The sequence below is a fragment of the Ranitomeya imitator genome, chromosome 9 (genome assembly GCF_032444005.1).
Source record: "Ranitomeya imitator isolate aRanImi1 chromosome 9, aRanImi1.pri, whole genome shotgun sequence".
NCBI classification, from domain to species: domain Eukaryota; kingdom Metazoa; phylum Chordata; class Amphibia; order Anura; family Dendrobatidae; genus Ranitomeya; species Ranitomeya imitator.
In genome coordinates, this window is record NC_091290.1 from 27,310,902 (window position 1) to 27,338,661 (window position 27,760).

Here is a 27,760-nt window from a genome sequence, read left to right on the forward strand (position 1 = left end):
TTTATGTTTTTTTTTTTTTTTTTTATTGGTGGGGAAAAAAAAGAAAAGGAAAAACCCCTTCTTGTGATCTCAATGCCAATACATAAAAAAATAAAAAATAAATGAGCAACCATGACCAGTAGTCCGCTCTTCTTTTCCTCATGAAACCGCTAAAATGCCATCCTCACTACGTACAGCTCACGAGTCCATGACTTCAGGCTTTTCCGACATTGAAGACCACATCCTTTAGTCGGCTGATGTGCATCACCACTTTTCCCATTATGGGTTGTTTTTGTAAAAGTTCTTAAAACTTACCGAAAGCAAAAAATAAAATTAAAAAATTTGAACAAAAATAAAAAATAAAACAATTTCCCATAAAATAGAAGTGAGCCATTTAAACACAGCCCGGGCCAGTTCAATCAGAAGGCAATAAATCTTTCAGTCATCACCGGTCCATCGTGCTAAAGATCATCTCTGCAGTAATATCTCCATTTGGAGCTTCGACAGTAGGAACAATTGGTGGAGCATCTACTACTACTTCTGCCTCCAGGTCAGCTTCTTTCTTCACTTGTACTATAATGTCTTCAATTTCTCCCATACTGTGATCCTCCACTTGAATAATTGTAGGAGCTATAAAGACAATACATTTTAAGAAGTGGTATGAAGATAAGTAAAACTGGACTAAGATTATGTTTTTGATAGTGCTTAGACATTTGCAAGAAAACCATCTTCATCCAGTTATCCAATCAACATTAAAACCTCAATCTTTGGAGACTAAAATTGACTTGGTTCCTATTCACCCCTGCTCTGCTGGCTAAAGAAAAGAGGCTGGAACACTTATCCCCTTCTTATTAGGCACAGTTTGTAGTGGCTTTAAAGTACAGATTACACACAACTACTGCAAAAATAAAATCTGCATCTGAGCATCAGTAGAAACCTCCTAGTGGCAGCAGAATACCCAATGGTTTCCCGTGTCCCCTAATGAAGCAATAGAGAAATAGGAGTTTTGTTCCTAAAACTAAAGGCTGGTAGAGGTTTTTTTTATTTTTTATTACACTTCCGCCTTACATAATGTGATCACAATAAACTCAAACGTACTTTGTTTGTTAGCTTTTCCTGGAGGTCTTCCTCTGCGTCTCTTAACGGGTGGGCTTAGAGAGGTTAGGGCCTGTTCTGGGTCGTGATCATGGTCAGCGTCTATTTCAATTGGAAGATCGTCCTCATCATCCTCATCTTCTTCGTCGTCCAAATCTGGATCTGCGTTATCCTCTAAAAATTGACAAAATACAACCTCCATCATCAAGAAGTTTGGAAATGAAAGCAGTAAAGAGAGTCTATTCCCCGACTGATCATTTGGGAACTGGGAGAAACCCCAACAACTGCTGTAACTATATGGTGGAAACCAACAGATGAGTCAATTCCACTGAAGATGGAGCCATATCTCCTGGGAGAGTGTATGGGTTCACACAATTTCTATAGCGGATTCACGTTCAGCTTTCGACCCAGAGCCCAAAAAAAAAAAAATTCAATGTTCCAGCAGCCAGACCACCATTTAAACTTTTTGCCTATCACTGACGAAAAAAAAGAGCAAAAGGACAATGATACTTTAAAAGGTAATCAGTTAGGCCAGGACTTGTGCGCCATTTATCCAAATGGTATTTTCTTACCACTGTCAGTTGATCCTTCCTTTTTGGAGCGCATCTTTCTTTTGCGGCCACGTTTCCCTTTTTTATGCAATACTTCGCTGTGACCTCCATTCTCTCCATCTGTGCCATCAGGGCCAGTGCAATTATCTGCATGTCTTGACATTGTGTTCTGAAGAAACAAGTTGACAAATAATCATTATTGCATCCACCACACATAAAAAAAATAAATAAACAACCCAAAAAATTATGCACCGTTTAATGCAAAGGGACAGAAACACGAACACAGAGGATTCAACCCTTCTCTTCTCATACAGAGGTTGTAAATATTTGATGTGGCGAAGGAGAAATTTGATGTTCAAAGGGATTGTGATGGCATGAAGCAAGGAGTTCAGTTTATGCAGTGCTTGTTAGGGGTAAAATGGCTATTATGCAGTATCTAAAATAAAGTCCCTTTAAAGTAAAAAAATATATATATACTTTTATTACAGTTGTTTCAAAGTTGGTTCATTTTTTTTTGTTTTATGCAAGACCCGGGCGCACTGGCAAGTAATTTCTGTTCACAACTTTTGCTTATTGGCATAACTTTTTTTTTCTTCAGGTAATACAGCTTTATTCTCTTAGAAGCAAACACCTTACCCTTCGTGTAAAGGTTTTCCCACACTTGGAACAGACAAAAGCAGCGGGAACGAAGCTTGGATCGTGGTATCTCTTGAAATGCATGTCCAGGAGTTGCTTCTGGCGGAAAGTTTTGTCACAATGGCTACATGCGTAAGGCTTCTCGCCGGTGTGAGTACGTTTATGCATTATCATGTGACGCTCCTGAACAAAATACAGAAAGACTCTTAAAAACAAATTATAGGTACTAGTTCCCCATATAATCACTTTAAAAAATTTTTTTTAAATCCATGAAATTGGACTTCAGATATCGTTTTCTTAAAGTGTATTTGTTTAACTTTTTAAATTCACTTTTTTAACCCCTTCAGACTCTATGATGGATATGCACATCATGGAAAGGGGCAGGAGTATAACGTCAATGCACTTGGACAACTTCAACTATTCCACTTGGTAAGGATTCAGACTGGTTTCTCTATGGAACAACATAAAGAGAAACCAGTATACAGTGCCAGTATCAAAAAAAGAACTTTTATTAAATCATTAATACATAAAATCACAGAACAAGGTAACTGCTAAGAAAGCAGGGATAAAGCCACTCTGAATGTATAAATAACAGACGATCTAGTAAGGTGCTTACAGTACTAAAAGATTACCTAGGACTCGTGTCCACAATGCTATCAACTACCCAGTGTAGGGGCACCATAGAACGCCCTAAAAACTTACTAATAGCATTGATATAGAAAATAACAAAAGCCAGCACTTACATGCGATCGTATCTTAATATATGTGGCGTCCCTGCCGCCCCAACGCACGTTTCGCTTCTTCGTCAGGAGGCGTCTTTTTTTGATACTGGCACTGTATACTGGTTTCTCTTTATGTTGTTCTATTAACATTCAGTTTATGTGCCCTGGATATAATGTGGGTTTGATGTTATGGTTTCTCTATGGGAAAGAAAAACCTGTCACCCCACTTCATTATGTTACCTGTCTGCAGGCATATTCACACTGGTCGCATCTGAATCTTTTTTCGTTTTTATGAGACTTCTGGTGCTGTATGAGGGCGTAACGCTCATGGAAGACCGTATCGCAATAGCGGCACTTCTTGCCTTGCTCGATGAAGGAATGCTGTTTACGTAGATGGACACCTTAATCAAGAAAAAAATACATAAAGTGTCACTGGCTTGCCTATAACTCCATTTGTCAGTCTCTTCTGTTCTTTTATCTAAAGATCATTGCATAGCAAGTCAATAACAGGGTTTGCAGACAGGTTCTTTACTTCTGTAGGGCTTGTACCCAGTGTGTGTAGCTTACCCAAATCACTTTTCCTTGCAATAACTGTATCGCAGTGTGGACAGTGGAACTTAGCGACATTCTCCGTATGCTTCTGTAATATGTGCATCTTCATAGTGCCACTTTGGGTAAAACGTGCGTGGCAAATATAGCATTCATATGGCTTTTCACCTAGAAGAAATTGAAGAATTTGCAAATTACCAGCAGAAAACAGAGGAAGCAGATACTGATCATCTCTAGTCTGTTGTGACCGTATTATTAATTTATTGTATTTTCTAATACAGATTCTGCATGTCAGTCTATTAAGCATATAGTGTCCAGACTGCAAACTATAGACTTGTTTAATTACAGGCAGTGAAAGGAATTTTTTTTTTTCAATGAGCAGCTTATTAAAAAAACTGCAATCACTTTTCAGTAGAGCCCTCATCACAGGTAGAAATATAATGAAGCACAAAACACCCGAAATCCACTGACAACAGGAGACAACGGTCACAGCTCTCTTCCATTACTGTACAGGACACAGACCATGTCTAAAAAATGCTATTAAAAAGGGGGTTCTTTGCAAATATCAAATTACCCTAAACAATTTTATAGGGCATAGCTTGCCAATTGCTGTGGGTCTGACTACTGGGATACCCACCCAGCAATCCAGAAAATGTGGCTCTGGAGAGCACCATGGGGGATAAAAGTAAAAAGGTGCATGAGACTACTGAAAATTGCAGAGCGCTGGTCTGTGATTTTTCCAGCATTTCTCCACTTTATTCAACACGAGTCTCTGCAGAGCCACGTATTCTGTATTGCTGGGGGAATCCCATGGTTCAGACCCCCAGTAATCTACCCATTATTGCACAGATAGGGGATTGCTTGCTAATTTGGAAAAATCCTTTGAAAGCCAAATATTCTTAGTCTACTGTTTTCCCATGTACATACAGCTGCCTAAAGCGTACGCTTTGAACTTATCGAAGCGGTGGTGTGTGGAACTTACCTGAATGAGTTCTCATGTGTCGCTTTAGTTTGTACGTGTCTCTGCTGGCGTAACTACACAAACTGCACTGAAAAGGACGCTCCCCGGTATGAGAACGAATGTGTCTCTTCAACTTGCTTACCTGATCAACAGAACAAAAAGGTCCAATTATTAATAGTAGTTAAAGTCTTAGTCACTCTCTAAGGTTTGGTGGAAATCACCTTTTTGTACAGCAAATCCCAGGAGTGGATTTAAAGGGAACCTGTCAGCAGGATTGTGCTGAGTAACTTACAGACGGTGTCAGATTGGTGCCATTATACTGATTAAAATGGTACCTTGGTTGATGACATCAGTCTTGTGGTTGTTTAATCTTAATTTTCAGTTTATGATATACTCGTGCTCCGGGGCGGCCTGTGGGGTGGGGGTGGGATCGTTCTGGTGCTCTGCTTAGCTATTCACTTGTACGGCTTCTGAAAGGTCACCGATCCCTCAGTGGCCTGCCCTCTATTTTACATAATGAATATTCTATATAAAGAAAAAAAACAAACAAACAAACAAACACACACAAAAAAAACACACCCCCAGCAGACAGGCGCCTGCGCTACAACATGATCGAATGTAAAATGAGCATATAATTTCAGTTAATTGGTGCTATAAATATTTTTTTTATTTTAAAAAAAAGCCTCCTCCAAGATTGTACCGCCTGTGCAGTAGCAGCTATTGGCAATAGATGCCACTGCACAGGCGGCGACATCTCACTAAAGAAAAAAAAAAAAGCCTCCGCAAAGACTGTGCCGCCGGCACCTGCGCAGTATCATCTGTCAGATCGCCGATAGATGCTACTGCGCAGGAGGGGATGGAGTCATCATAATGGAGACAATAAGATGGCGCCGTAACAGATAGCCGCTACTGTGCAGGCGGCGCCATCTTGGAGGAGTTTTTTTTTCCCTGTAAATTATTTATAGCACCAGTGAACTGAATTATATGCGCATTTTACATGCGATCGTGCCGATGTAGCGCAGGGGCGCTGCGATCCCACTGTAGTGCAGGGGCGCTGCCTGCTGAAGTTGTTTTTTCTCTCTAATATACAGAATATTTATTACGTAAAATAAGGGGAAGGTTACTAGGGATCAGTAACCTGTCAGAAGCAACACAGATGAACAGCTAATCAGAGCACCACATGAAGTTCTTTTCGAATGATGATTGACAACAAATGTTAGTAATCATTCAAAACACCTATCAAGCACTGAGTGGATTTTTTGGCCAGTGATTTGCACTAGATAAGGCGGATTTCAAACTTGCGTTTGACTGGTCTGCGTATGGCTGCATGCATCCTCCCTTAAGCTCCGCCTACTTCTGCATGAGTCCTGCGTACCCATCTTTAACATTGGGTACGCAGGGACATGCATTGTATGTGGATGCGTCCGCATGTGGCATTTTGACGCTCCGTGCGGTCGGTGGGCACGTCAAAACGCAGCATCCAACGCATTTCCCTGCGTACCCAATGTTAAAGGTAGGTGCGCGGGACTCATGCGGAAGTAGGCGGAGCTTAAGGGAGGGGGATGTACGCAGCCATACGCAGACTAGCCAAATGCAAGTGTGCAACCAGCCTTAGTCATTGGCTGGAAAACAGCCAATAATGGCTGATGTAGTCTGTCGTATTGGGGGAAATCAACAAATGATTGTTCATCAGCCCATTTTCATCTAATTATCATGCAAGATTTCATAATTTGCCATCTTTTACACACATTAAAGCCATCTCTGGCAATTACTTTGAAGTTCTAAATTAGCAGTGGGAAAAAGAAACTGAAATAGTCGTGGCCAAAAGATTTGAAGCTGACAATTTTTAAGTTTTCACAAATTTTGCTCTTCAGCAAATATAGAAACATCTGACTAAAAGATCAAAACCACTGATTAACAATAATCTTTTAATACGTTTTTAAACTTTTGACAGATACCGTATATACTCAAGTATAAGTCGACCCCCTAATTTTGCCACGAAAAAACTGGGAAAACTTAAAGGGACACTGTCACCTGAATTTGGAGGGAACAATCTTCAGCCATGGAGGCGGGGTTTTGGGGTGTTTGATTCACCCTTTCCTTACCTGCTGGCTGCAATATTGGATTGAAGTTCATTCTCTGTCCTCCGTAGTACAAGCCTGCATAAGGTGCAATCTTACCTTGCGCAGGCTTGTACTATGGAGGACAGAGAATGAACTTCAATCCAATATTGCAGCCAGCATGCAGCCAGTGGGTAAGGAAAGGATGAATCAAACACCCAAAAAACCCACCTCCATGGCTGAAGATTGTTCCCTCCAAATTCAGGTGACAGTGTCCCTTTAATGACTCGAGTATAAGCCTAGGGTGGGAAATGCAGCAACTACCGGTAAATGTCAAAAATAAAAAGATACCAATAAAAGTAAAATTAATTGAGACATCAGTAGGTTAAGTGTTTTTCAATATCCATATTGAATCAGGAGCCCCATATAATGCCCCATACAGTTCATGATGGCCCCATAATATGCTCCATACAAAATATGCCCCATATAATGCTCCAGTTTATGATGGGCTCCATAAGATGCTCCATATTAAAATAAGCCCCATATAAATGCTGCACAAATGTTGATTATGACCCCCATACGATGCTCAATAGGCACATTTGCCCCCATATAATGCTCCACAGATGCGGATTATGACCCCATAAGATGCTCCATAGAGATATTTGCCCCATATAATGCTGCACAGGGCCCCATACAGATATTTGCCCCATATGCTGTTGCTGCGATTAATAAAAAAATTACATACTCACCTCTCAGGCCCCCGGTACTTGCTATATTCACCTGCTCCGCGTTCCAGCGCCGACCGCCGCTGTGTCTTCTGCACTGACTGTTCAGGCAGAGGGCAGCGCGCACTAATCGCGCCATCTGACCTGAGCATCAGTGCAGAGGACGGGGAAGACGCAGGGGCGCCGACGGTGGAACGGGGAGCAGGCGAATACCGCGCACTGCCTCCCCCCCCCCGTCATACTCACCTACTCCTGGCGCTGTCCCTTCACGTCTGTTCCCCGGCGCAGGCAGCTTCTTCCTGTAGTGAGCGGTCACAAGGTACCGCTCATTACAGTAATGAATATGCGGCTCCACCCCTATGGGAGTGGAGCCCGGTCCATATTCATTACTGTAATGAGCGTTACCATGTGATCACTCACTACAGGAAGAAGCTGCCAGTGCCGGGAAACCAGGCACGTGCAGGGACCGCGCCAGGAGCAGGTGAGTATTATTACACAGCTGCCGCTCCCCCTCCCCTGCCGACCTCTGGGTATGACTCGAGTATAAGCCAACAGGGGCAATTTCAGCTTAAAATAAATGGGCTGAAATTCTCGGCTTATACTCTAGTATATACGGTACATCAAGACTATTTACAATGTTGTCCCTTATTTCTCCAGACTTTTCCCCCTGGCAGCTGGATATCAGCTTCTGGGCTAAATCGTGACTTATGCCCCAATCTCATCTGATAAGTGCTTGGAATTTTTCACAATTTCTGCCTTTTTGTTTATCCACCGGCATTTTAAGGTTTGAATACAGGTTCTCTATAGGCTTGAGATCTGGGGAGTTGCCTAGCCTAGAACCCAAAATGTTAATGTTTCCATCACAGAGAAACCAAATTACCACATTTCCCTTGTGACATGGTCTCCATCATGAAGGAAAATGCATTGTTCATCACACTTGGCTCCTGGATCGCCTTAAGAAATTGCTCTTAGAGGTTTAGATCTCATGCTTTGTGGCCGGGTTCTTAACACAATTGAGTGAGACCCTTCTGTGGATGAAAAGCCCCCACACACGAATGGGCTGAGGATACATGACTGTTGCCATTGCTGAGGGCTCACAGTAGTGCCTTGTTAATACTTTCTCCAGAGAAAACTTGAAATGACGCAAGTCATTTTGTGGTAGGGATAAATTTCAGTGTATTTTTCTCCATTAAAGGGGTTGTCCACTACTAGGACAAAGCCATTCTTTATCTAAATGTTTAGCCCTGATAAAGCCTATACTCGCCTCTTTTGTCGATGCCGTTCCAGCGGTGTCAGCACTTGCTGTCCTGGGGTTCTCGTTCAGTTGTTATAAACACATCTTAGTAGTGGACATCCCCTTTAAGTTAATTTTCATAGCAAGAAAGGACTTTTCATTAACTCGAAGACTGTTGAAGGGTGCAAAAATAATGCAAATTGCTACTAGAAGATCTGAAGTAGTAAACTTTGTGAAAAACAGGATTTTTGGTTGCTTACCGTAAAATCTGTTTCTTGAAGCCTCCATTGGGGGACACAGGAACCATGGGTGTATGCTGCTGCCACTAGGAGGCTGACACTATGCAAATAAAAAAGTTAGCTCCTCCTCTGCAGTGTACACCCCACCGACTGGCATTATACTCTTCAGTTAGTGAGAAAGCAGTAGGAGATAATGAAACAAGGTTGAAAAACCATAACCACAAACTTGAGAACTGTAACGTGAGAACAGTCATAGAACAGATAACAGAAAACATTGGGAGGGAGCTGTGTCCCCCAATGGAGGCTTCAAGAAACAGATTTTACGGTAAGCAACCAAAAATCCTGTTTTCTTTATCGCCTCTCATTGGGGGACACAGGAACCATGGGACGTCCCAAAGCAGTCCCAAGGGTGGGAAAAACAGACTTCCATCAGGTCAGAGGACTCACCACTGCCACCTGCAGGATCCTTCTGCCTAGGCTGGCGTCCGCCGATGCGTAGGTATGGACCTTGTAAAATTTGGCGAACGTGTGGATGGAAGACCAAGTTGCCGCTTTGCAAAGCTGTAGGGCGGAAGCCCTGTGGTGCACCGCCCAGGAGGCGCCGACTGCCCGGGTAGAGTGAGCCTTAATCCCAGGAGGGGGCACTCTGTTCTTGACCCGGTAAGCCTCCAAAATTGCCATTCTGATCCATCGAGCAATAGTCGCTTTAGCAGCCGGCTGGCCTCTGCGCGTGCCATCAGGAATGACGAAAAAAGAATCCGTCTTCCGGAAAGAGGATGTTCTATCCAGATAAATCCTCACTTCCCTGACGAGGTCTAGCTTGATCAACGATCGCTCCAGAGGAAGAGTCGGAGCTGGACAAAAGGAAGGTAGAACGATGTCCTCGTTGAGGTGGAAGGTGGAAACCACCTTAGGAAGAAAAGAAGGTGGGGGTCGGAAGACCACCTTGTCCTGGTGAATGACCAAAAATGGAGGGCGGCAAGACAGTGCCGCCAGCTCGGAAACGCGGCGAATGGACGTGATGGCCACAAGAAAGGCCACCTTCCAAGATAAAACTGATAGAGGAATCTCCCTAAGAGGTTCAAAGGGAGAAACCTTCAGAACGTCCAGTACCAGGTTTAGGTCCCATGCCTCCACAGGGGCCCTGTACGGCGGGACGGCGTGGGCTACCCCCTGAAAGAAGGTCTTAACCTGTGGCCGAGAGGCCAAGGTCTTCTGAAAGAGGATGGAAAGCGCAGAGACCTGACCCTTCAGGGAGCTAAGAGCCAGGCCCGAATCCAGTCCTGCCTGAAGGAAGGCCAAAAGAGAAGGAAGGGAAAAAACCATAGGCGGAACGCGGTTGGCCTCACACCAACGGAAGTAAGCCTTCCAGGTGCGGTAGTAGATCCTGGAAGACGAAGGCTTCCGAGCCTGAATCATGGTGTGAATCACCCGGTCCGAAAGGCCGGACGCTCTTAGAACCGCGGTCTCAACAGCCATTTAAACTGAGCGACCGAGAATTCGGGTGGCAGATCGGACCCTGGGACAGCAGATCGGGCCTGTATGGAAGGCGCCAGGGAGCGTCCGCGAGAAGGTTGACGAGCTCCGCGAACCAAGCTCTCCTGGGCCAATCCGGGGCGATCAGGATGACCGGCACCCCTTCCGCTTTGATCTTCTTAAAAAGCTTGGGAAGTAATGGAAGGGGTGGGAACAGGTAGGGCAGCTCGAACTGTGACCAAGGAATGGCCAGAGCATCGACGCCCACTGCGAGAGGATCGCGGGACCTGGAGACGAACTGCGGAACCTTCCTGTTGATTCGAGACGCCGTGAGATCCACATCCGGAGTCCCCCATCGAAGACAAATCTGATGGAAGACCTCCGGATGCAAGGACCATTCCCCTGCCGCGAGGCCCTCGCGGCTGAGGAAGTCGGCGGCCCAGTTGTCCACGCCGGGGATATGCACCGCGGATATCACCGGAACCGTTGCCTCTGCCCAAAGGAGGATCTTGGATACCTCGGCAAGGGCCAAGGAGCTCCGGGTCCCCCCCTGATGGTTGACATGCCACAGCCGTGGCGTTGTCCGTCTGGATCCGGACTGGAAAGCCCCTGAGGATCCTTTCCCAGTGGCGGAGGGACGGAAAGATGGCCCGAATCTCGAGGACATTGATTGGCAGAGTTGATTCCTGCGACGACCAACGGCCCTGAACCGTCAGGTGGCGAAAAACCGCACCCCAGCCGATCAGGCTGGCGTCCGTTGTCACCACCTGCCAGTGAACTGGAAGGAAGGACCTGCCCTGGGAAATGAGAGGTGACGTCAGCCACCAGTAGAGGGACCACTTGACCCGAGAATAGAGTCTGATCGGCCGATCCAGGGAGAAGACAGACCTGTCCCACTGAGACAGAATGGCTTGCTGAAGGGGTCGCGAATGGAATTGGGTGAAGGGAATCGCTTCCAATGTAGCTACCATTTTCCCCAGAACCTTCATGGCCGAACGGAGGCCGAGGACCCTGGAGCAAGCGTATGTCCCGACAAAGAGAGGATCTCTTGACTTTGGGAAGGAAGACTCTGCTCTGACGAGTGTCGAGAAGCATGCCCAGAAAGATGATGCGCTGAGAAGGAATAAGGCAGGACTTCTTCCGGTTGACCAACCACCCGAAACGGGCTAAGGTATCGAGAACAATGGACAGGCTTTCGTGGGCCTGAGCAAAGGACGGAGCCTTGATGAGGATGTCGTCGAGATATGGAAAAAGGACCAAGCCTCTGACTCAAGATGGCCATCAGCGCCGCCATGATCTTCGTGAACACCCTTGGCGCGGTTGCGAGACCGAACGGCAGGGCGACGAACTGAAAATGATCTCGTTGCACTGCGAAGCGCAGGAAACGGTGATGTCCGGGAAATATATCGGGACATGTAGGTAGGCGTCCTGGATATCTATAGAGCATAGAAATTCCTGAGCCTCCATGGAAGCAATTACTGAACGAAGGGATTCCATCCCGAAGTGTCTCAGGCGAACTCTCCTGTTCAGCAATTTGAGGTCCAGAATGGGGCGAACCTTGCCGTCTTTTTTCGGTACCACAAAAAGATTCGAGTAGAAACCCGTGAAGCGTTCTTTTTCTGGGACGGGAACGATTACTCCGGATTTGAGCAGAGAAGCGATGGCTGAGAAGAAGCCCGGAACTAGAGCGGGATCTCTTGGAGGACGGGATTGGAAGAAACGATCCCGGGGTCTGGAAGCGAACTCTATCTTGTATCCCGAGGATACAACTTCCCTGACCCATGCGTCCTCTACTGCGGAAATCCAGACGTCCCTGAAAAGGAGAAGACGGCCGCCCAAACTGGAAGTTGGGCTGGAGTCTTGCTGAGAGTCATGCCAAGGTGGATCTTCCAGTCCTGGGCCTGGAGGATCTACCCTGGGGGAAGCGAGGACGCCAGGACGGAGTGGGCCTAAAGGACACCGCCTTCCTCTCTTGACGTGCCTGTGGCCTCTGTTGCTGCTGGGAAAAGGAGTTTGACACAGCGAAGCGTCGAAAAGGCCAAAAAGAACGAAACTGTCGTCTAGGAGGAGGGCGACGAGGCTTAGCCTGGGGGAGAAGAGAGCTTGTACCCCCGGTGGCGTCCTTAATTATTTGGTCCAGCTGGGAACCAAAGAGACGAGAGCCCAGGAAGGGCAGACTAGTGAGGGACTTTTTGGAGGACAAGTCCGCCTGCCAGGCCTTGAGCCAAACGGTCCGACGGATGGCAACGGCATTGCTGGAAGCTTGAGCCGCACAAGACGCGACATCCAGGGAGGCGGAAACCAGGTATTCCCCAGCGTGGGAAATCTGGTTGGCAAGCTCCGCTAATTGCACGGGAGGCGCCCCGTCCAGGATACCTCGCCGAAGATCCTTGGCCCATTTTGAGATGGATTTTGAAGTCCAAGTGGAAGCAAAGGCTGGACATAGCGCCGCTGAAGCCGCTACAAAAGCAGATTTCGCGAAGGATTCTATAACTATCGTTAGAATCCTTCAGAGATGCTCCGCCGGACAAAGGAAGCACCGTGTTGGTGGACAGCCTGGACACTGGTGGATCCACCGAGGGAGAGACCGTCCAATTGGCGGTAAGGTCTGGAGAAAAAGGATATAGCACACCCAGGCGTTTTCCCCTCTGAAAACGCCTAGTGGGGTTCTCGCTCTCTCTGGACAAGATTTCCTCGAACTCAGGATGACGAGCGAAAAATTTAGAAGGTGGTTTGGCCCGTCTAAACGAAACCGCCTGATCTGCGGGTTCCGTAGAGGGATCCTTGATGCCACAGGTTTGGTTTATTGCCTCAATGAGGTTCTGGACTGTCTCACTCATGGTGGCAATTTGGTTAGGATCCAGCTCCGAAATGTCCTCCGAGGGCGCATCAGATAAAGCCTCGCCTGACTCAGGGGAGGAGGATCGGTGGGACACCAACCGCGGGGGAGGGCCGAGCGGCGAGATGGAACGAGAAGAGGACTCAGACCGACATTCCTGTCTGGACCTTTTGTGGCTTATCAAGGAGGGCTCGGGCGGCGGTTCCTGCGACCCGCTGGCTATGGCCGGGGTTTGCAGGGGTAACCGATCCAGCGCGGACACCAGGGTTTGAGATACCCGTGTTAAATCAGCCACCGATTGTGACAGAGAGGCGGCCCAGCCTGGGATGGGGGGGGATCACTCTCGGGCGGAACAGCCGGGGGATCCTGGGCGGTGGGAATAATCGGGTTGCTGCAGGACTGACAGCGGGGAGGACTGACCTGAGGGAAGTTTGCTGTTACAGGACGAACATGCAAAGTACGTGACTAAGGCAGAAGATGAAGAGGTAGGGGAACGAGAGCGGCCCCCTTTAGAGGTAGACATTTTTAGGGACCCTGAAGATGCCAGTGGGTTAGGGGACAGTGGGCAGAGGGGGGTGTCAGACTGCAGTGCAGCTACTCACGGACCCGGTCCTGGAAGATGTCCCACTGTCGATGGAGTGCCCTGAGGAGCAGTATTCAGCGCAGATAGAGCTGTGTCCACAGCAGATGTGCGGGTGCGCTTGCGAGAGCTGGTGCTGCTGCCGGTACAAAGTGGTGTGCACACCAGACGAGTGTACCAGGAGGAAGGGGGCGGAGCCAGACGCAGGGGCGCCGGTAGGCAGGGCACAGTAAGTCGGGCGGGAAAAAGCCCGCCCGCAGAACCGGAAGAGAGGGAACCGAAAACCGGAAGTAGGCCCCGACCGAAGCCGGGGCCTAAATTAGGGGCCGGCGGCCGAGGAAAGGAGCCGCGGCGCCGGAATGGAGCGCCCTAAGAGAGAGCTAGCGGCGCGGTCGCCTACCAGGCTGCGCCGCTGAGGGACGCCCAGAGAAGGACCTCCTGCGGCGCCAGAGCAGAGCGCCGCAGGGAGAAGCGGCGCGACAGCCTGCAAGGCTGCCGCGCTGAGAATGGTGCCCCATGAAGAGCCGCAGCACAGAGGGGTGCGCCGCACCTCCTGCGGCGCCTGGAACGTATGGCAGCCCAACGTGCAGGCATGCAGAAGAACAGTGCATCCTGTAAGGGCCCCGCGCCGGAAAGAAGGCAGAGGGCCCCCGTATCAGAATAGGGAGAAGAGGTGCAGAAGAAAGCGCACCTACGGATGTCGCAGCGCGACACAAACAATCCCGGCCGCGTCCTGTATGGACGCAGATGATGACAGGTATGAAAGGAGGCTGGGAGCCCCTAACAAGGTCCCCCCCCCCCTATAAAAGATGTGGGATGGGAATGGGAGAAATACTCACCTAAAACATCCCACGCCGATACTACCCTGACAGGAAGGGTATGAGACGTCCAGGGAGCTGATGGACGTCCTCGTCTCCTCCAAACCGACAGGCTCTGGTGGGCGAGTGGGTGGGGGACGGAGCCAGGACCGGACTTCTAAGCACGCTTGTGTGCTAGGATCTTGGTCCTGGAGAGGGATCTATGAGGATACGGGGTGGCAGTACACACCGTACTCATAGTCCGCTTGTGGGACTACAGGTGTGACTGCTCACCCTGTATCCCTCCGGAAAAACCTGAAAAGAAACGACGCACATTATGGTAGATAAGGGTCTAATGAAAGACCCGTGTCCACCTCCTACTGACACTAAGCTAAACTGAAGAGTATAATGCCAGTCGGTGGGGTGTACACTGCAGAGGAGGAGCTAACTTTTTTATTTGCATAGTGTCAGCCTCCTAGTGGCAGCAGCATACACCCATGGTTCCTGTGTCCCCCAATGAGAGGCGATAAAGAAAATTGAAATTTGTCGGTCTTAATTTTTGGCAACTAATGGACTATATAAAAGATAAACCCAGTTTCACTTACCTCAACACTGGCATAATCGCACATGGAACATTTAAAAGGTTTCTCATGAGTATGTTTGTAACGGCGATGTCGGACCAACTCGCCACTTGTCACGAAGGCCATGTCACAGTCTGGACACTTATGAGGCCGAGTACCTAGTAATAAATGAGCAGATAAGCAACATTATAGGACATCACCAAAAAGCTGTACTGAACAGGAGATGTTACACAAGTACAGCATTAACAATCTTGGAAATTAGATATCTAAGGCTAGGTTCACATTGCGTTAATGGGTGTCCACTAGCGGACTCCGTTACATGGCGCAATTGTCACAATTAACGCTATGTAACGGATCCGTTAGCGCACCCATTGACTGCAATGTGCTAACGGATCGCTAGCGCATGCCATTTTTGGCATGCGCTAGCGATGTCTCGTTAGTTTCGGACGGACCTCGGACGCTACTTGCAGCGTCCGAGGTCGGTTCCTCGCTTTCGCAGATCGGGTATCTGCGTTAGCGGGATCGCCAAACGCGATCCCTTTTGGGACATTGCGTTAGCGCAATCCGCTAGCGTATGCGCTAAATGGATTGCCCTAACACAATTCAATTTATGACGTTTATGCCAATAAGTCTACCCTTTCTTTATTCTGATATGCAATATAATAGTAAAGAAAAACTGATGATTAAAGCCAACCTGTATGAGTGTTAAGATGGTTCCTAAGCAAGGTAACCGTTCTAAATGCCCGACCACATAGATGGCATTTGTGAGGTCGTTCGTCGGTATGACTCTTCATATGGCGATCGAGGTTTGAACGTCTTGGACAAGTATAACTACAAAGTTCGCACTGAAAGGTTTTCTTCACACCTGAAAGAAAAAAAAATAAATAAAGTTAGTCAAAAGCTTATCTACCAGACGTAGGGCATTAAAGGACGTCTCAGCACATAAGGGATTTTCAAGCACTTATTACTTTTGCACTGGGAGGCGAGTGGTGCTGATGCGGCACACACAATGACAGGTATTATGGCATTGCTCACTTCCGCATCGGGAGTGCACGATACTCGAGGATTGCGCACGTGTCACGGCAGGTACGTGCAGATCATCACTGCTTCTGACCTTGCACCGCGGGATCAAGTGCCCTTTGTCAACTCTACGGGTGTCATATAGCAGATTGGGCAGAACTAAGCCTAATGTGTAACCTTTATGCAGACAGGTATGATATAATGCCACACAGAAGTATTTTGGTGTACTATATCAGTGATTCACTTTTACATGTTAGACATTTTATTTAAAGTAAAACGTCAGTATTGTGCCAATTTTACAGTGAACAACAAAGTTCAAGGCACAATGCCTGAATTGCGGTTCCTTCCCACATCCATCCCCCCCAAAAAAGTTAGATTACTGCACCTTTCTTTTTAATTTTTGTTGGTTTAGGGGGCTTCATATTTCCGACTACTTTTTCTGCGTTCACTTCAGACAGCAATCCTTCTTGCTGTTCCTCTTCAAAGTCGTAAACTGAAACGTCAACGTCCTTCCCTTCTTCTGTGTAGCGCAGTTTACTTTTCTTCACTTTCTTTATTTTTTTGATGGGTAGTGCGTAATCGGGATCTTTATGCCATGGCGATTCATCTGGTGACTGAAGCTCTGTTTGCTCTAATGTTTCCACTTCACCATTTGCTCCAACCTTAACAACTTGGAAACCCTCTGGCAGAGGCAACGTGTGACAGATCATGGGTTCTCCTTCTGTCAGAACCTCTTTGACCACCTCATTGTCGTACGCCGCGTGAAGCTCACCCACTGAGGTAGCCGTAACGGGAACCGCTACCGGCACCTGAACAAGCTGGAGTTCTCCTAAATTAATTGGCTGTTCCTCCATATTTACAACTTGCAAGGTTATAATTTGTGTATCATCCACTGTAGAATCACCCTCTTGGGGGACTACACCCTCCATGACTTCAGTCTTCATCTGCAGTATGGTAGAGTCAAGCTGCTCCATCATAACCATCTGAACGTTGCTGCCGACATCGCTGGACATGTCGCTCACGTCTGTCTGACTCTGGACTAGAACACAACCATCTTCGTCTGCGCCTCCCTCTCTGCGTCTCTGATAAGTCTTTGTTTCTTTTCTTTTCAGGAACGACTCAGAATCTTCCACAATGGCTTCTTCAATCTCGCCTTCCATTTTTATAAACTAGAAGAAATAAAGATGTGATTGTAAAATATATAATTGTATAATGCAGATTCAAAACATAACATTTTTAAGTCTTAAAGGGGGTTTCCAGTTCCAGAAAACCAGTCTGTGGCTACAGTATTTTTTATTTTTACCCATTGTACTTTTTTTTTTGTTTCATCTTATAAACATTTTTAACTGATCGCAGGGCATGTTTACACAGAGCAATGGTCAGGAACAGGTCTTCATAATTTTTTTTTTTTTTTTTCATAAGGCTTTATACCATTGCTCAAAAATGTAATTGTGGCTTCGATTTGACAGTGTCTGTCCCCTTTACCCTTCCCCACTCACAGGATAAACCATGGCCGATTGTAAGGAGAAGCCTTCATGAACCTCCTGAAAGTCTCCCTTTAGCTGAATGAGGCTAAAATGCAATGCCATCTAAATATCAAAAGTAAGGAACCCCTTCAATAAGTGCACACACAAAAAATGAAACTTGTAAAAAAAAAAAAAAAAACAACAAACAAACCTGCAAACGGCGATCAAGATTTTGTTGACAACCAACATCCCTTTTAACCCCCTTCCAACATCGCGAGTAATAGTACGCCAATGTTGGACACCTTCCCTTTCTTTGCGCTCGGGCGGAGAGTCCACATCTTTTCCAGCACACGTCAGCGGTTTTGAACATCTGACATGTGCCGCTAACAGTTGCGGGAGGAATCGCGATCCTACCGTGGCTGTTAACCCGTTAAATGCCGCTGTCAAACTGACAGGCATGTAACATGCGCTTCCATAAATCCCGCCCATTAGCGCCCATGTCACATGACAGCGGTTCGCATGACAACCAGAGGTCTCTATGGTTATCACCCAGTGGTCGGCGTTCATAGCAAGTCAGCAATTCTGCTACATACAGGAGATCTGATCATCGCCTGTATGTAGCAGAGCCGATCAGGTTATGGTAGCTTCTAGTCTTCCATGAAGACTATTGAAGCATGCTAAAAGTTATAAAATTATAATTTTTTTTACAACAAGAAAAAAAAAAAAAAAACACTAAAGTTCAAATCACCCCCCCCCTTTTTCCCCATTAAAAATAAATTAAATTAAAAAAAAAAATCAAACATACACATATTTGGTATCACCGCATTCAGAATCACCAGATCAATATAAAAAAATAACCCAATTGCTAAATGGCGTAAAGAGAGAAAAAAAAAAAGTAAAAACGCCAGAATTACGTTTTTTGGTGGCCTCACCGCAACATTCCATTAAAATGCAATAACAGGTGATCAAACGATCATATCTGCACCAAAATAGTATCTTTAAAAACATCAGCTCGGCGCGTGAAAAATAAGAACACAACCAACCCCAGATCACGAAAAATGGAGACGCTATGGGTATTGGAAAACGGCGCAATTTTTTTTTTTTTTTTTTAAACAAACGTTGGAATTTTTTTTCCACCACTTAGATAAAAAAAAAACAACCTCAACATGTTTAGTGTCTATGAACTCGTAATGACCCGGAGAATCATAATGGCAGGTCAGTTTTAGCATTTAGTGAACCTAGCAAAACAAAAAACAACTCCAAACATGAAAGATATTCCAGCTCCAGCACATGGATAAAAAAATGTCTTTATTGGAATAACACACGTAAAAATATCCTTACAATAGGTAGACCAGACAGGTGATAGTGTGAATGAGACGGCTACGCATTTCGACCGATATAGGTCTTACTCATGTTTTTTGGTATTTATAAAAACAAAAAACAATTGTGATATTGCACTTTTTTTTTTTTTGCAATTTCACCGCATATGGAATTTTATTCCCATTTTCCAGTACACAATATGTTAAATCCCAATGGCGTTGTTCAACAGTACAACTCGTCCCGCAAAAAACAAGCCCTCACGTGGGCAAATATAAAAAAAAAAAGTAAAAAAAAAGTTATGGCTCTGGGAAGAAGGGGAGCAAAAAAACAAAAACGCTAAAAACTAGAATACCTCTGGTCATGGAGGGGTTAAAGAATATACTGAAAGTTGAACTTCTAAGGCTTCTTTCACACTTGCGTCGGTACGGGTCCACATTATATAATATCAGTGTCCATTCCCTCATATTACAGATATTCAGAGAACACCAACATTTTATTACAGCCGAGAAGCGTAGCAAGTTTTCCGTTTTTACTCACTTTGATATGATTCTCACAATGAAAAAAAGATTCCATATGAAATCAGTCATAAAAAGGTTTGGTGTAGGCCAGGACACTTTGTTCTGTCAAACTACAGTCATATCGAAGCCTTTAGACGTTTTTTCATGAATTGTTTCATTTTTATTTTAACTTAAAGATTAAACATTTTACAAAATGTGCGTTTGGACAGGCTGAAATTCAGTGAATGAATGTTCGCGGTCACTGTGTATGAACATGTTAGTGATCACTGGAACAATGGGTAAAGCTCTCATTTGTCAAGTGATTGGACCATTTGTGGTGGCACAAAGGTCATCGTTATCTCCAGCACATTGCTCTGTAGGTAGGAGGGAATGTGCTGCCGATTCCATGATACTATAGGGACAGAACGCTCATTCTGTTCTATACAGTAGCCGCCGGCCTGTCGAGCTTCAGTAGCATCTGGAGAGCGCATTCATTGCTTCCAATACCAGTACGGCCCATGTTGGACCCATAGGCGACTATGCCTCAAGCTCTTAGTTTATGATAACCCAAGGCTAATATATATCATATTAGCTCTGGGCAGGTATTTAGAATTTACTGTTCTGTAAGCCAACAAGGGGAATGGAAGAAAACAATGGCATATGTCAAACTGATCCATGACATCGGTCTGTCATCAAAATATATGGATACAGCTGACAAAAATACAACATATTAACCCCTTAATGACCGCCAATACGTCTTTTAACTGACCTGAGATATAAGAGAATAGCCTCCCCATACAGATGACAATCCAGCATCTGTCGGTTGTACACTATAGCTGACAACTTGCTGTATCAGCCACGATCAGTATTTGCACCATCTAAATCTGTTTAACCCCTTAGATGCTGCTGTCAATAGTGACTACATCATTATAAATGGTTAACAGAGTGTGGGGGCTTCTTCTTTGTCACAATTGGTGCCCTCAGATCATGATTCTGTTGTCCTGATGTTTGCCATGGCAATTCATGACCAAATAGTGGCCTTAAGACCCCTTCACATTAAGCGACGCTGCAGCGATACCGACAACGATCCGGATCGCTGCAGCGTCGCTGTTTGGTCGCTGGAGAGCTGTCACACAGACCGCTCTCCAGCGACCAACGATGCCAGTAACCAGGGTAAACATCGGGTAACTAAGCGCAGGGCCGCGCTTAGTAACCCGATGTTTACCCTGGTTACCATCCTAAAAGTAAAAAAAAACAAACACTACATACTTACCTACCGCTGTCTGTCCTCCAGCGCTGTGCTCTGCTTCTCTGCACTCCTCCTGTACTGTCTGTGAGCCGGAAAGCAGAGTGGTGACGTCACCGCTCTGCTTTCCGGCTCACAGCCAGTACAGGAGGAGTGCAGAGCACAGCGCTGGAGGACAGACAGCGGTAGGTAAGTATGTACTGTTTATTTTTTTTTACTTTTAGCATGGTAACCAGGGTAAACATCGGGTTACTAAGCGCGGCCCTGCGCTTAGTTACCCGATGTTTACCCTGGTTACCAGTGAAGACATCGCTGGATCGGTGTCACACACGCCGATCCAGCGATGTCAGCAGGAGTCCAGCGACGAAATAAAGTTCTGGACTTTGTTCAGCGACCAACGATCTCCCAGCAGGGGCCTGATCGTTGGTCGCTGTCACACATAACGATTTCATTAACGATATCGTTGCTACGTCACAAATAGCAACGATATCGTTAACAATATCGTTATGTGTGAAGGTACCTTTAGAGTCTGACGGCTGTAGTAATCTGTTTAGAAGTTAGCAACATTTAGGTGGTAAAAATACACATTTTCATTTCTGTCATACCACTTTGCATTAATTCCTGTAAAGCACCTGAAGGGTTAATAAACTACCTGACAGCAGTTTTCAATATGTTTAGGGGTGCTGTTTTTAAAATATTATCACGTTTGTGGGTTTCCCAATATATGGGACCCCTAAAGTCACTTCAAACATGGATAAGTCCCTAAAAAAATAAATTTTGTAAATTTCTTTGAAAAAATGAAAAATTGCTGCTACATTTTTAAAGCTCCTAAAATGCTAACAAAATAAAATAACATTTTACAAATGGTGCTGATGTAAAGCCGACATGTGGGAAATGTTATTTATTAATGGTTTGCTGTTGTATGACTATCTGGATTAAAGGGATAATCATTCAAATTTAGAAAATTGCTAATTTTTTAACATTTTTCTCAAATTTTTGATATTTTTTATAAATAAACAAAAAATGTTGAACAAAATTTACCATTATCATAAAGTATAATGTGTCACGAAAAAACAATCTCAAAATCACTGGGATTTGTTGAAGCGTTACAGAGTTATTACCACATAAAGTGACACTGGTCAGATTTAAAAAATTTGGCTCGGTCACTAAGGGGTTAAGGGATGGGGAGGTCTATATTATCAAGCCAACAGGGGCATCATAACACAGAAAGTGGGCTGACTAGTCTGGAGCAACTAACACCATAATTAATATAACATAGTAACAGTTATTAAGGTTGAAGGAAGACTTTAAGGCTATGTGCACATGATGCGGATACATCAATTCCGCGGCAAATCCGCAGCTGTGGATTCTGCCAGGAGGTGCGGATTTTCTGCAGAAAATTCTGCACCACATTTCCTACGTGTGCACATAGCCTAAGTCCATCTAGTTCACCCCATAAGCCTAACCTAACATGCCCTAACATGTTGATCCAGAGGAAGGCAAAAAAAAAAAAAAACCCATGTGGCAAAGAGTAAGGCTACGTTCACACTAGCGTTCTGCTAGTGTGCGTCGCCTTAGCGTCGGGCGACGCAGCGGCGACGCACGCGTCATGCGCCCCTATGTTTAACATGGGGGACGCATGCGTTTTTGTGTGTTGCGTTTTGCAACACTTGCGTCTTTTTTGCCGCTAGCGTCGGACCAAGAAAACGCAGCAAGTTTCATTTTTCTTGCGTCCGATTTTCGGCAAAAAACGACGCACGCGTCGCAAAACGCAGCGTTTTTGCGTGCGTTTTGCAGCGTTTTTGTGTGCTTCGCGTTGCCGACGCAGCGGCGCGCAACGCTAGTCTGAACGTAGCCTAAGCTCCACATTGGGGAAAAAAATTCCTTCCCGACTCCACATACGGCAATCAGACTAGTTCCCTGGATCAACGCCATATCAAGGAATCTGGTATATATAACTTGTAACATTATACTTTTCAAGAAAGGCATCCAGTCCCTTCTTAAATTTTAGTAATGAATCACTCATTACAACATCATATGGCAGAGTTCCATAGTATCACTGCTCTTACAGTAAAGAATCCACATAACCTTCTTTCCTCCAGACATAGAGGATGCCCCCTTGTCCCTGTCTCAGGTCTATGATTAAAAAGATCATCAGAAAGGTCTTGGTACTGTCCCCTCATATATTTATACATTAAAATAAGATCACCCCTTAGTCTTCGCTTTTCCAAACTAAATAGCCCCAAGTGTAATAACCTATCTTGGTATTGCAGACCCCCCAATCCTCTAATAACCTTGGTCGCTCTTCTCCGCACCCGCTAGTTCAGCTATGTCTTTCTTAGGCTCTGTGCACACGATGCGGAAAATGCTGCGGATCCGCAGCAGTTTCCCATGAGTTTACATTACAATGTAAACCTATGGGAAACAAAAAACGCTGTGTACATGCTGCGGAAAAAAACGCACGGAAACGCAGCACTTTACATTCCGCAGCATGTCACTTCTTTCTGCAGATTCCGCAGCGGTTTTACAGCTGCTCTTATAGAAAATCGCAGTTGTAAAACCGCAGTGAAATCCGCAGAAAAAACGCGATAAATCTGCAGCAAAAACGCAGCGTTTTTGCCCTGCAGATTTATCAAATTTGCTGTGGAAAAGTCCGCAGTGGACCATTCTACGTGTGCACATAGCCTAATACATCGGAGACCAGAACTGTGCACAGTATTCTAAGTGTGGTCGAACTAGTGACTTGTATAGAGCTAAAATTATGTTCTCCTCATGAGCATCTATGCCTCTTAATGCATCTCATTATTTTATTTGCCTTTGTAGCAGCTGCCTGACACTGGCCACTGAATATGAGTTTGTCGTCCACCCATACTCCCAGGTAATTAGTATAGGAAAATGGGACATTATAAATGCTTTTGTTAAATATTTATTTGATGATATACAGGGCTGCTGGGTTGGAGGACATGGGGACCTGACAGGTTCTCTGATATCCAAGGCAAAAAATGCACAAGGCAGTCACATTGGTACGTTTGCAGAGGTGTCTTATGCGGGGTATCAACATGACAATGCCCCGCCACATGTGGCTCGTGCTACTGTGAGCATCTTACATCGTCTAAATGTGATCCCATGTCTGCAGCGTCTCCGAACTGGTCTCCCATCGGGGTCCTCATTGGTTGGTGGTTACACAGGAGCTGCCAGCAGCGGATCTTGATGATTTGCCCAGAGCATTAACCTTCCTCAGACGACCATTAATAACTTCAGTGTTCACAGCCGAGGCTGCAAGTGCCAGGAATTCTGCACGAGACACTTATGCTAAATACATAGAGATGATTTGAAAATTTTGATTCTATTTTTATTTACATTTGCATTGAAGTAACATGTCTCCATCCTGTGAGATTTCCATAATTTATGACTTTTCCTTACTCGTATTTCAGTTTTTATGAAACACTGCTTTTCAACATGTTTGAGAAGTGAGAAAGCTTTTTGTTGATTGTATGCTTTTTTTGTATGTAAAAAACCCCCAAAACAAACAAACAAACTGTAAACCTGACAAAACGTAGAACATGGTTTACTTGCCCTTGTTGGTTTATGTGTAATGCGTACACATATTATGGTGTCTTGGATGTCAGTCATATACGTCCAGCAGAGAACACTATAAAATATGAACTGAGGCTAAAACATTGCCTGCATCAACCGCCTCTGGGGTCACAAGAGGGAAAAAAAGAACACAACTTGCCACCAACGACAATTAAGGCATGTACAAGCGTTGGTAGATGTGAAACGGCCATTGCCTGTAACTTGTTTCTAACAATTTATCACAGATGTGCCGCCAGTTTCTTTACACTTTGTATTGGACCTCTGAGGCGATGAACACAGCGGCATCACAGAACATTAGCGACAAGCTCCACTGTCTGCTCCAACCCCCACTGGCACAAGGCAAGACATGCACCCGCGCCACAAACCCACATCCACCCAAATTCCGAGGCAACATCCGCACAAGTCCCCCATCCCTCCACCTCCGAGGAACTGCAAGCTCCCCATCACCCCACCTCCGAGACACCATAAGTACCCCCATCCCTCCACCTCCGAGGCACCATAAGAACCCCCCATCACCCCACCTCCGAGGCACCGCAAACCCCCATCACCCCACCTCCGAGGCACCGCAAGCCCCCCATCATTCCACCTCCGAGGAACCGCAAGCCCCCCATCACTCCACCTCCGAGGAACCGCAAGCCCATCATTCCACCTCCGAGGAACCGCAAGCCCCCCCATCACTCCACCTCCGAGGAACCGCAAGCCCCCCATCACTCCACCTCCGAGACACCATAAGTACCCCCATCCCTCCACCTCCGAGGCACCATAAGAACCCCCATCCCTCCACCTCCGAGGCACCATAAGAACCCCCCCATCACCCCACCTCCGAGGCACCGCAAACCCCCATCACCCCACCTCCGAGGCACCGCAAGCCCCCCATCATTCCACCTCCGAGGAACCGCAAGCCCCCCATCACTCCACCTCCGAGGAACCGCAAGCCCATCATTCCACCTCCGAGGAACCGCAAGCCCCCCCATCAATCCACCTCCGAGGAACCGCAAGCCCCCCATCCCTCCACCTCCGAGGCACCATAAGAACCCCCATCCCTCCACCTCCGAGGCACCATAAGAACCCCCATCACCCCACCTCCGAGGCACCGCAAACCCCCACCTCCGAGGAACCGCAAGCCCCCCATCGCTCCACCTCCGAGGAACCGCAAGCCCCCATTGCTCCACCTCCGAGGAACCGCAAGCCCCCCATCGCTCCACCTCCGAGGAACCGCAAGCCCCCCATCGCTCCACCTCCGAGGAACCGCAAGCCCCCCATCGCTCCACCTCCGAGGAACCGCAAGCCCCCCATCGCTTCACCTCCGAGGAACCGCAAGCCCCCCATCGCTTCACCTCCGAGGAACCGCAAGCCCCCCATCACTCCACCTCCGAGGAACCGCAAGCCCCCCATCACTCCACCTCCGAGGAACCGCAAGCCCCCCATCACTCCACCTCCGAGGAACCGAAGCCCCCCATCGCTCCACCTCCGAGGAACCGCAAGCCCCCCATCGCTCCACCTCCGAGAAACCGCAAGCCCCCCATCGCTCCACCTCCGAGGAACCGCAAGCCCCCCATCACTCCACCTCCGAGGAACCGCAAGCCCCCCATCACTCCACCTCCGAGGAACCGCAAGCCCCCCATCACTCCACCTCCGAGGAACCGCAAGCCCCCCATCACTCCACCTCCGAGGAACCGAAGCCCCCCATCGCTCCACCTCAGAGGAACCGCAAGCCCCCCATCGCTCCACCTCAGAGGAACCGCAAGCCCCCCATCACTCCACCTCAGAGGAACCGCAAGCCCCCCATGATTCCACCTCTGAGGAACCGAAGCCCCCCATCATTCCACCTCCGAGGAACCGAAGCCCCCCATCACTCCACCTCCGAGGAACCGCAAGCCCCCACCTCTGAGGCATAAGAACCCAAATCACCCCACCTCCGAGGCAACATCCTCACAAGCCTCCCATCCCTCCACCTCCGAGGCACCGCGACTCATCCACCTCCGAGGCAACATCTGCACATGCCCCCTTATCAGCCCACCTCCGAGGCAACATCCGTACAAACCTCCCATCCCTCCAAGGCACTGCAAGCCCCCGTCAGCCCACCTCTGAGGCAACATCCGCACAAGCCCCCCCATTGCCGAGGCACCTCACGCCCGCGTAATACGCCCTTAGGCTACGTTCACATTTGCGTTGTTGTGTGCTGCGTCGGCGACGCAATGCACAGCGCAAGCAAAAACGCAACAAAACGCACGCTAAAACGCAGCGTTTTGCGACGCATGCGTCCTTTTTTTGCTGAAACTTGGACGCAAAAAATTGCAACTTGTTGCGTTTTCTGCGCCCGACGCTTGCGGCAAAAAAAAAATGCAAGCGTCGCACAACGCATGTCCATGCGCCCCCCACGTTAAATATAGGGGCGCATGACGCATGCGTCGCCGCGGCTGTGCCCGACGCAAACCGCTAATGTGAACGTAGCCTTATCCATCCTGAAGCAACAAATGCCCCACACCCCGCTGTGACAGACTATGCACCCACACTTCTCCCTGACACTTCCCCCTCAGCCCCAGACGCCCCTTCCAGCAACAAAATCTCCACCACAGGACCCTGAAACCGAGAAACGCAGCTGTGTGACCGCGGCCGAAGGACAAACGCGCCCCAACCTCTGTATGTCCGGTTATCTGCCATCCAGGCGGAGGTGGCTGCACCGGGCAGGGCCGGGGGCACCGGGCAGGGCCGGGGACACCGGAGCCGCTCTCCTCTCCCCGGGCTCCGCATAGAAGGCCGCTCCGGCGCCCTCCGTCCTGAGGCGGCCGGTCCCCTCCGCGGAGGATCTGTCCGGCTCCATGCACACAGCTGCTCGGGTAGATGCATGATTTTTATTTTGTTTTAATAACCAGGGAGATTTTTTTTTTTTTTTTATATATTTTTTTCCCTCACGAAATTACAAAATAATAAAAAAAAAAAATTGATAAAAATATAAACGCGCGTAAAAACCGCGGGAACCGTCCGGGCGCGCAGAAATCTGTGATAATATAGTCCGCGTAATCATGAGGTGAAAATATGGCGCACAAGCCGTCTAGAAACCTATAGAAGTGACAGATTGTGGCGGCCGAGCGGCGCGACAAATCCGGCTGCTCAAGAAAAAAAAAAAAAGGCAGCAGAGAGGAAAATGGAGGCGAGGCCCAGAGGAGTGAGCGGCCCCGCAGCCCTCCGCAGCGCCATCCTGGGGAGCAGCGCGCATCGCACCGCCTCACAGCGGCGGCTCCTCCGCCCGGCCGGCACTCAGCGTCCCAAAATACAAATAACGATAGAGGGAGACAAACACCCCATCAGCCGCCCGAACCGGAGCCCCATCGTGACACCTAGAGGCCGGAGAAAGATCCTGCAAAACCGCGTCTCCCCCTCTCCTTACCTCCCTAGAGCAGCTTTTTCTCTGTTTTTTTCTGCTTTTCCGCCAGATTTGGATGATCCGGACTCTACAAACCGGCGGGCGGACGAGAACGGAGGCGCCAAGGCGATAACCAGCTCACCGTTTAATCTCCGAAACCCCTGCTTCACAAAATGGCGGAATAATCGGTGACTGAGCATGCGCACTCCGAGGCGTGGCCAGA

General features: G+C 47.2%; 1 protein-coding gene across 2 annotated transcripts; it reads right to left on the reverse strand.

Annotated features, from left to right (window-relative positions):
• Nucleotides 1–27,707, reverse strand: CTCF (CCCTC-binding factor). 2 transcript variants are annotated; one of them, XM_069740048.1, is made up of 11 exons: nt 27,562–27,707; nt 16,430–17,213; nt 15,719–15,889; nt 15,049–15,182; nt 4,515–4,635; nt 3,551–3,700; nt 3,224–3,384; nt 2,262–2,444; nt 1,647–1,794; nt 1,078–1,248; nt 1–609 (listed from the first exon to the last, which is right to left on the reverse strand). In XM_069740048.1, the coding sequence occupies exons 2-11, from the start codon at nt 17,202–17,204 to the stop codon at nt 425–427; spliced, it is 2,199 nt and encodes a 732-aa protein (XP_069596149.1). In that variant the 5' UTR covers nt 17,205–17,213; nt 27,562–27,707; the 3' UTR covers nt 1–424. The 2 variants fall into 2 exon arrangements, with proteins under 2 accessions (XP_069596149.1, XP_069596150.1); XM_069740049.1 differs by having other exon boundaries at nt 27,680–27,706.
• Between the last annotated feature and the right edge of the window lie 53 nt (nt 27,708–27,760).